General features: G+C 36.3%; 1 protein-coding gene across 3 annotated transcripts in view; it reads left to right on the top strand.

Moving 5' to 3' along the window:
• The window catches only part of ITGA1 (integrin subunit alpha 1), a 72,242-nt gene that overhangs the window by 27,010 nt on the left and 36,023 nt on the right, over positions 1 to 9,209 (top strand). For all 3 annotated transcript variants that reach the window (XM_051804724.1, XM_051804726.1, XM_051804725.1), the window contains 5 exons: positions 1,459 to 1,579; positions 3,704 to 3,816; positions 4,769 to 4,857; positions 4,948 to 5,062; positions 5,733 to 5,860. In XM_051804724.1, the coding sequence (XP_051660684.1) occupies positions 1,459 to 1,579; positions 3,704 to 3,816; positions 4,769 to 4,857; positions 4,948 to 5,062; positions 5,733 to 5,860 (566 nt within the window). The remainder of the gene's footprint in view (positions 1 to 1,458; positions 1,580 to 3,703; positions 3,817 to 4,768; positions 4,858 to 4,947; positions 5,063 to 5,732; positions 5,861 to 9,209) is intronic.

Genomic DNA, 9,209 nt, shown 5'->3' with positions numbered 1-9,209 from the left:
TATTTCCTGACTCTGACTGGAGGAAGAAAAACTAAAATAATACAAATGAAACTTTTCCTTTTTTTGCTGTCCAGTGAAACTGGAAATGCCTACTAAGTGACAGATAGTCTTCTGTGATAATTTTACTACATTAAACAGGAAATAAGATGCTGAGAGAGACAGATTAGCATTGACCACTTGGGAGCTTAATTATAGTAACAAGCTTTCCATGAGACTATCATTGATTCAGTGGTGAATAACAGATGTGTTTTAGTAACTGCACATTATTTAGATGCTTTGACATGCAGCAAGCTTTATAGATTTGGGTGTTTTTATGTAATGGTTAAATGTCAGCAAATGATCAGGAAATGCTTCTTTAAAATTAAATTAAACTTATGTTTAATTGTGTTTTTAAGAAGCCTTGATGTTCTACAAATTCAACTAATTTTTGGCTCTTGTAAATTAAATATACAGCTTTGCAGCAGCAGAGTCAGTGGTTGCTTTTGAAACTTACAGGACAAAGATGGAAGAGATCACTATAAGAAATAATAAAGGAAGAAAAGATAAATAGCTTTATTTTTATATATCAGTAGTAATTTTTGCTTCTTATGGAGCCTTGCAGTGGGTTGTGGGTATCACTTCAAGCTGGATTTTTACCCTATACCACATTTTTCTGAAGCTTGCTTATAGTTATATTTTTACATTATTTTCCTTGATGATGATCACTGAACTTTAGGGTATGGGAAATCAGTCAGAAGCAGCATTTGCTCTCTTGACTTACCTCATCGTAGTCCAAGATCAGCATTGTAGAGCAACTTATCCTACGTGTATAAATGTTGGAGCTCTGTAAATAATCCTATATAAGTACTATGGACATATCAGCATATCGTTACGTTAAAAATCTATTCTTTTCCAAATACAGAAAGTTTACAGGTACTCTAGAATAGAATTAAGAGAAAACTATGTACTTTTTTCTCTAATATAGATTAAATACATCTGAAGGCTTTTCCTTATTCTTTTCCTATATGTGTCTTCTGCAAAGAGTTAAAAATTAGTTAATTCTCAATTTAAGAAACCTTGAGAACTACTACCTTGAATGAGGGAATGAATATTTTGTGTAAAGTTCTTACATTGGAAATTAATGAAGCTAAAAGGATTAAAGATAACTAAAAAGTTATTTTACACATAATGTTAATCTTAATAATGTTTTACTTAATGTTGTTTGAATTTTGATTTAAAAATGAGTGATGAGCTTTGCAAAGTATGTTTTGGATACAGTAGTCCAGTTGCTAATGTCTCTGAATTTAGTTGTGTATCTATGTATGAGGAAGTATGTAAATATCTGTAACTGTGATACATAGCCCCAAATGCCACTTTCAAACCATCTTGTACGTTAATTGAACCTTGATTCCTTAGAAGCGCTGGGGTTTATATGTATTGCTACATGCTAATTTTTTTGAAATAATATCTTTTTTAAAGCTCTCTTTCACCTTGTCCACACTTCCAATGTTGATGTGAAAAATGCAATGACCTTCAGTGGGCCTCTGGAAGACATGTTTGGGTACACAGTCCAGCAGTATGAAAATGAGGAAGGGAAATGGTAAGCCCTTTTCCTTTTTTTTAAAATGAACACTCCAAAATAGGAGGTATTCATTGACTCAGGTGCTATTCTTCTGTTTTCAAGTAAGGGTCAGATTCTGTCAGTCATATTTCTTAAATTAAAGCACAGACCTGAGGAAACCTGAACAGACTGGGAAAGTAAAAGATACACATTCATACCTCCATTTGTCTCCTCAAAGACATAAGTAACTTCACACAAGCGGTAAATTCCCTCACTGATGAAGCTGAGAAAGTACTCTGTTTTGCCTGAGCCCTGTTTTTATCATCTACCAAATGAGGTCTTTGCCTTTTCCTGCTGTTAATGTATTTGCCATGAAATTACTCCTGTTCTACCTAAATAATCTGTATAACGTATTTTTTTCTAAAGTTTTCTGTCAGAGGTTGTCTGAACTGAGTTTTTTTAACTGGTGGGAAAGTATTTGTTAGTACAGTACTCCCTCAGCCTTCCCTTTTGGAGGGCTAATTACGTCTTGCAACTGGTAATATATTTGCATTTGGGAGTTGGAGCCTTTATCTTAAGCTCTCTTTTCCTTCCTGTTGTTCCAAGTGGAGGTTGCGTTTTGGCACGCTTACTCATATCATTGCTTCTTGGTCTTTTGATAAACACCTGCTTATGCTTTTCCCTTGTTAAAACAAGCTTCACAGGCTGATGACTGGTCTGGGGGACTGAAAAAACAATTGCATGGTAAGATGTTTGGGAAACCTGAGATCTCCATCATTCTTTGAAGATTGCTCTGGTTTTCCCAGAGCTTTGTCAGTAATTTGACATTCTTGGTAAAGCCAGGGACTCCTGCAGGCAGCCAGGAGCAACAGCCAGTTTGGACTGTTCTGCAGTGCCCAAGCAATCTCCCCTGAAAGTGCCAGAACTGCCTGACTCCCAGAGTCTGTCCACCGCTGCAACACTGTGTTCACCATTAGCCATAGGGAATGTTCACAGACATGAAATTGCATAGCCTGCTTTTGAATAGCCTAGTTCTCAATTGCTGAGACTGTAGGATGTTTAAATACACATTTGCATGAGGGTCATGAGAGAATAATAATAATGACCTTCTTTGAGTTAATTTAAACCTTTGGGAAAGGAGCTTGGATTTTGCAAAGTAAGCTGTATTGTTGTAAACTGTTGTTTCAAAACCAAACAATAATATGAGCTGGAAAGAGTGACTCTACCAGTAGCCAAAGGAAGACAGTGATATGAACTAGTGTGCAAGGTCTGGACATCTCTGAAATTAAACTCTAGAGCCACTGTAAATTGTCAAGCTTTCAGCATATCTACATCTAGAGCAGAAAAATTGTTGGTTGATAGTTAAAAATAAATATATGAAACAGCCTTTTGATGCTTTTTCAACTTCTATAATGCTACCTGTATACTACAGATAGAGCTTTTCAGCAACAGTCTGTGAACCTGATTGTGGTTGTTTCTCAGTTAAACTGGGATCCTGTAAAAAAATCCCTCGTGCAAAAAGACAAAACAGCCTTTCAGACTACTTACCTCTCTTCACAGGGCTCTTTCTTTCTGAGAAAGGAACAGCACAGGCACATGAACCTGATGAGCACTGATCACCTTCCATAGGATGTCAGGCACACTCAGCTTCTCTGCATTTTAAAAATTTGAAATTTCTTATAATAACATTTCTTATTAATGAGAGAGAAAATTATGTATTTTACGCTGCTGCCTCACATTATTTAAGACTGAATTCTTCTTCTGAGTGCTTGTGAGCCTATCCTTTGACATGTGGTCTCTGAGCATTGAAAAGAGGTTTTCATCTAAAATAATGTAAAGAGCAAGGATTTATTAAATAAACAGATCTTTCCTTCTGTATTATTTCTAGTACTTGTCATTCATCCATCAATATTGCTTTTATTTTTCACTGTAATTTTTTTAAAATGTTATTCTAGGCTGTAATTTGGTATATTGCCTATTTCCTTTCTGTATCCTTATTATTTTGCTTGTACCTGAACTAGGATAATAGATACTTCTCTTGTTCTCCATCCCATACTACTAGTACAGAGCCTGCTGCAGCTGTGCTCTCTCTGTGAGTTTTGTTTGCTGACTTTTGTGCCTTGTAAGATAGAAGAAATTTGAAGTAACTTATTTCATTTGCAGGGTACTTATTGGTTCACCGTTAGTTGGCCAACCTGAGAAAAGAACAGGCGATGTCTACAAATGCCCTGTAGGAAGGGACAGCCAGTCACCCTGCATAAAACTGAACTTGCCAGGTATTAAAGGAAATATCTCTGTGTCATATGGAGCAATAACAGAGGTCAGATCTTAGGAGACTTTTAGATAGTAAATATGCATTAGAAATATTTCTATATGGAAAAGTCATGTAGGACTCCAGAGCTGAATGGGAAGGAAGTTGTGTTTGTAACATTAAAAATTATTTTATTTTAAGGCTTTTCACTGTCCTATGGAAAACATGCTCATAATTTTAGAATGGGCATGTGATTATGTTATCAAAACTTTATTATGACTGGCATTAATTCTCTGTGGTTGGCAGTCCTGGCCATGGAGCCAGAAAGGCCTTGGAGCATAATTTCATGGATTACCCTTTTCAAAGCTCTCCAAAGCCAACAAGAGCCTTCATAATGCCATCAGTAAGCTTTTGATGAAAATGTCACTAGGCTGATGCATCTTAATATAACATGGGTAAATATTAATAATTTCCTTGCTCATGTCAAGAGATACATGATGTAGACTGAAAGAGACTTCCTTTTAATATGAATTTCACTAAATATGCCTGTCATGATATTTTTTATTTTCCCTTGAAAACATAAATGTCTATAATGTAACATAACAGTAGCATACATAAAAACTGTTGTCATTTATCACAAGGTAAAAAAAAAGAATTTTGTTTTTTTAATTAACAAAACTGAGTAGTAGTATCTTGCTTTCATTACGCTGTTATTTTTACTTTTTTTCTTATTTTGCAGTTCGAGAAAACTATGTGAGACAGCAATCCAGACAAATTTTCTGGGATAAAAGCCAGTCCCAGAAATTTTTCTTGATTGTTGCAATTGAAAAAGGAGGAGGAAGGGTGCTAAAATATTTGATGAAACCACTGTCAGTCTGGGTTTTATTTTAGAAGCTGGAAGCTCCATACTAGGGGATATATACCTAAGCATTTTATTTTCATGTTCCCAAATGCTTAACATTTTAATCTATTTATAGTTGCTACTTCAGTTCCTAATGTTGTGGAAGTAAAAGAAAACATGACTCTTGGAACAACCTTAGTGACTAACCCAAAAGGAGGGTTTCTGGTAAGAAAGGACTTTTTGCCAATTTTTAAAAATCTGTTTTCTCCTCAGGTATCATAACAAAAACATTTCACCCTTTCTTGTTTTTTAAAGGCATGTGGACCACTTTATGCTTATAAATGTGGACGTTTGCATTACACAACTGGCGTTTGCTCTAATGTCAGCTCCACTTTTGAAACCATTGAGGCCATTGCTCCATCTGTGCAAGGTATGCATGCCACAGGAATTCTCATGTGTGTCCGAAAATAAAAAGTGCCAAACAAGAAAAATGTATACACATATGCATATATAAAAAACCTGAACTGCTTAACTTAGCTACCAGCATTACCAAGTTAAGTAAATGTTTTCATTGTCCGTATATAACCTAAATTGTTCCTACTTTTGGAATTTATCTCAGTATAAACAATCATTACAGTGCTATGTAACATCCAAACACAATTGCTAAAAATAGTTGCTTATGTTTTTAACTTATGGCCAAAAGACTCTTTTTAAATAATGACAGCATGTTGAGACCTAATACAAACCCACTTCAGTAATATGCATAAAAATGTTGAAAGACCCAGTCCTTTGGAAAAACTGTAGAGAAACAGATTGATGTTAAAGAAGGTAGAGAGTCACTGTTGAATGCTCCAGTTATGTGATCTTCTGCTCCCAGTCTTAAATTTCTGCTTACAAGAAAACCCCTTTCTCATAAAGGAAACACAAATCACATGAGATACAATGCAAAAGTTGAAGAATGATTCTTGGCATTACATACGCCAGTTCAGCCCCACTGCAGAAAGATATATATTTGTTACTAATTACAAAAGTAATAAGTAGCTGTTTGATATGTCTGATCCTTGTTAGTGTCAATTTTTATGTGGCAATCTGTGTTGCAGAGTGTAAAACCCAGTTGGACATCATCATAGTCCTCGATGGGTCTAACAGCATTTATCCGTGGGAGAGTGTCACAGCCTTTCTAAACAGCCTCCTGAACAACATGGATATAGGCCCTCAGCAAACACAGGTAACATAGTAGTTATTTTATGGGTTTTTTGAGAGTCAAAAAAGGATTTACAGGAAATAGGACAAGAGTCATCTATGGACCTCTTCAATTCCAAGAACTTACAGCAATAGAATACTAAAGTAAAATAGCTGAAACCACAACTAAGTCAGTACTCAGCCACTGAGTAGCAATGTCAGGAAGACCATCCCTCCCCTCACGGCTCAGGCAGTCTGGAGAAGCCAGTTTTCTAATGTAGAGACAAAAGTTAAGTGCATTAAGTGAGGCTGTTTGAACATTGTCCTTTCCCACTTCCTTCCTCTCCACAGCCACTTCTTGTCTTCTTTTGTACTTCATAGCACAAAGGTTATTTCTGCTCTTCCGAGGCACACATACGTGGTTTGGCCAGCCTTTGATTGTAAGTTTTTTGGAGCAGCATTCTCTGTGGAATGTTGGGCATACAGCTTTTAAACCTTGAAATCATTATTAATGAGTGGCTGTTAAGCTGCATGTTATTAATGGCAGAAGCTGCATTTATATAATAAGTGGAGAGAGCCAAATTCCCAGCTGCTATAAATCAGTGCAGTTCCATCAGAATTAATGGAGCTACGACCAATTACCCCCCTGAGGATCTGGCATATGTCTCACTGCTAAACAGAGTATGTAAATATCAGTTCTAGGAGAACTCTGGGAAGGGAGAAACATGGACTCTGGGATACATTTTAGCACAAAACTTTTACTAACAGCAGGAGAAGACACTGTTTCTTCCCTTTCTCAATTTTCCACCTCTCAAAATCAAGGATTTTCCAGGCCCCTGTATAACATTTGATATACTGCAGGCCAGTGTTGCATTTTTGCAACTTCAGGTTAGCTCCTAACACTCAGTTCCTGCCTTCACAAAGGAGACTGTGAGAAGGCATAAAGAATATCTCTGTCTGCAGAGAGTATTCCTGCCATTTTTCATGTTAATTGAGGTTTTCAAGTTGCCACCTCTGTTGGCTGTGCTGAATACTGGCCGATAAAGTAACTTATGAACTGTGAACTTTACAATCATGTCCTGTCATTTTAAACACACTTTTCTTCCAGATATTGTAAGGAAAAGGAAAAACACTTTGTAAAATTTAACAGAAAGAAAAGAGAAATTCTTCCTGGTCCCTTAAACTGAAGATCACTCAAACATGTGCCACCTTAAAATACTTGAATCTGAACTTCCCAGTATGGGGCAAGTGCTGCATGGAAATCATTACTGTCTTCTGCCCAAAGGCCTTCATGGGAGTGGTACACAGGGAAATCAACTCTGCTGCACCGTCAGCCCTCTCCCTCACCCAGCAATTCCTAAATTTTTACATGGCCACACCTCTGTTATATTTGGTTTTGGAATGCTGCCTCATCTGTGTGGCTCAGCTTGTGGACAAAAGGTGCTTTGCTGGTCTGCACTCCAGCAGCCTGACATCTCCACCTACAAAACCCATTGTACTCACAGTTTGGCATAGCTACCCCTCTTCTCACACGTACACTTATTCACTTGAGAACGTCAGCTTTGGCATTTGGTTGCTACAGAGCAGAAAAATTTAAGAGGGAGATAAGAATAGGATAAGGAGGAGAGACACTGAAACACTGGAAATGGAAGGCAAAGGCTGAGTGGAATTTTCTCAGTCCCTCTTACCTTCCTCCTTCCCCAGAACATATCTCATCTCTCTCCTCTCCTCTGAGCCCCCGGCTTGGAATCCAGGCATATCCAAAGTAGTAGGTTTATACTCTCTCCCACACCTACACGTCTTCTTTCTCAGAAAAAGTGTTTAAATGACTATACAATGGGGAAGAAGAGAAACAACAGAGCAGGCTTATTTATATTCTCTTCTCTGAGAGCACAGAATAGAAGCACAGGAATAATAGTTTACTTTCTGTCTGTTTAAATTGATTTTTCCATTTTCATTTTTTATTGCTCAGCATGTAGAAACCAGTGGACTTTCACTGACTTAAGATTGTTTTGCACAGGAAAGGAAAGAGGTGATTACAGAATGAGTCTGTAGCAGCTTGGGTGTGACTTGTTCAAAACCTTGTTTTGATTAGAGGCTTGTGAGATGTTTGGTTTTGTTTTTTGTTTTTTTTTTTTACTTATCCCCTTCATGAACAATGGTCATTAGATTTGTGACAAGTTAGGAGAGAAATTGTTCGGTGTTCCATGTTTGGCAGATTTGAAAGCGAAAGCCCAAAGTTTCATATGAAAAAGCCAAATTTTATGGCATTTTTCTTTTGCAGAAGCATTTCCTTCTCTTCCTCTTTACCTTCTCCAGATAATCTACAACATCATACTGATGGTTAAGCTGCATATCTTGGGCCTTGAGATAAAAAAAGTAAAGTGATGATAGAAAAGTGAAAAAAGAAAGGAGAAATTATGAAAGAAAGAATGGTACTAATGGGAAGAAAATAACAATATTTCACCTGTCCTTTTTTCCTCTTTTTTAACTTTTGTGGAGATAATTGTCTTTTTAATATGAGGGCGTGGGGTTTTTTTTAATCCTTTATATATGAGTAACCTTCTGTGGATTTCTCTCAGTAGAGAAAGCAGAATACTTTGATAAGTTCAATTCCAGCTTTAAGCAATGTTGAAATGGCCTTCAGAAATTTTCAGACAGGTTTTATTTTTCATTAATATATGACACAGGTAGTTATAGATGTTTGGCCTGTACCTTATTATGTCTCCAAAGGGACTGTATCAGTAGATTAATAAGTCATGCCATGTCATATCTTACAATTAGTTTTGTCTTCAGAAGAACTGACATATATTTGAGAGGTATTATAAAGACTCAGGATAAAGAAAGATCTTTGCAATAGTTTATAAGTAACCTCTGTCTTAAAGTAAGCTAAATGTGGGAAAATGAATTAATTTTTTTTTGCAGTTCAGATATCTTTATAAAGATATTCTTATAATAAGAGCTATTAGCCATTAGTGCTTCTGAAGGCATATCTCCTTTTCTTTTATGTTAGATAAAGGTATGTCCAAAAATATTTCTGATTTTCCTCCACATCCCAATGTTGAAAATCTTATCTTATGATTTCATGTACTAAATGATTTTTCTTTCATTTTGTTATTTCTGTTGTTGTTACTTTTTGCCAAATAAATTAGCTTAATAATTTATTAGGAAAGCCAGAATGTGCTTTCCAAGTAAGGGGCTGTATTCACTTATAAACAATAAATTGTTGCCCTTAGAACTGTTTTGTCCCAAAGTAGAACAGTCTTTCACTTGCATGTTCTCTTGTACAACACTTTTCACAGGAACTGGGGACAATTAAAGAATTATTCCCTTGTGTAATGTAAAAGCCATGGAATGCTAGGGAAGGGAACACAAAGTTAAAAATTACAAAGATG

Source organism: Manacus candei, unplaced genomic scaffold, assembly GCF_025592945.1.
Source record: "Manacus candei isolate 608988 ecotype Guabito, Panama unplaced genomic scaffold, ASM2559294v1 h1tg000061l, whole genome shotgun sequence".
NCBI classification, from domain to species: domain Eukaryota; kingdom Metazoa; phylum Chordata; class Aves; order Passeriformes; family Pipridae; genus Manacus; species Manacus candei.
This window is presented reverse-complemented; position numbering and strand designations above follow the sequence as displayed.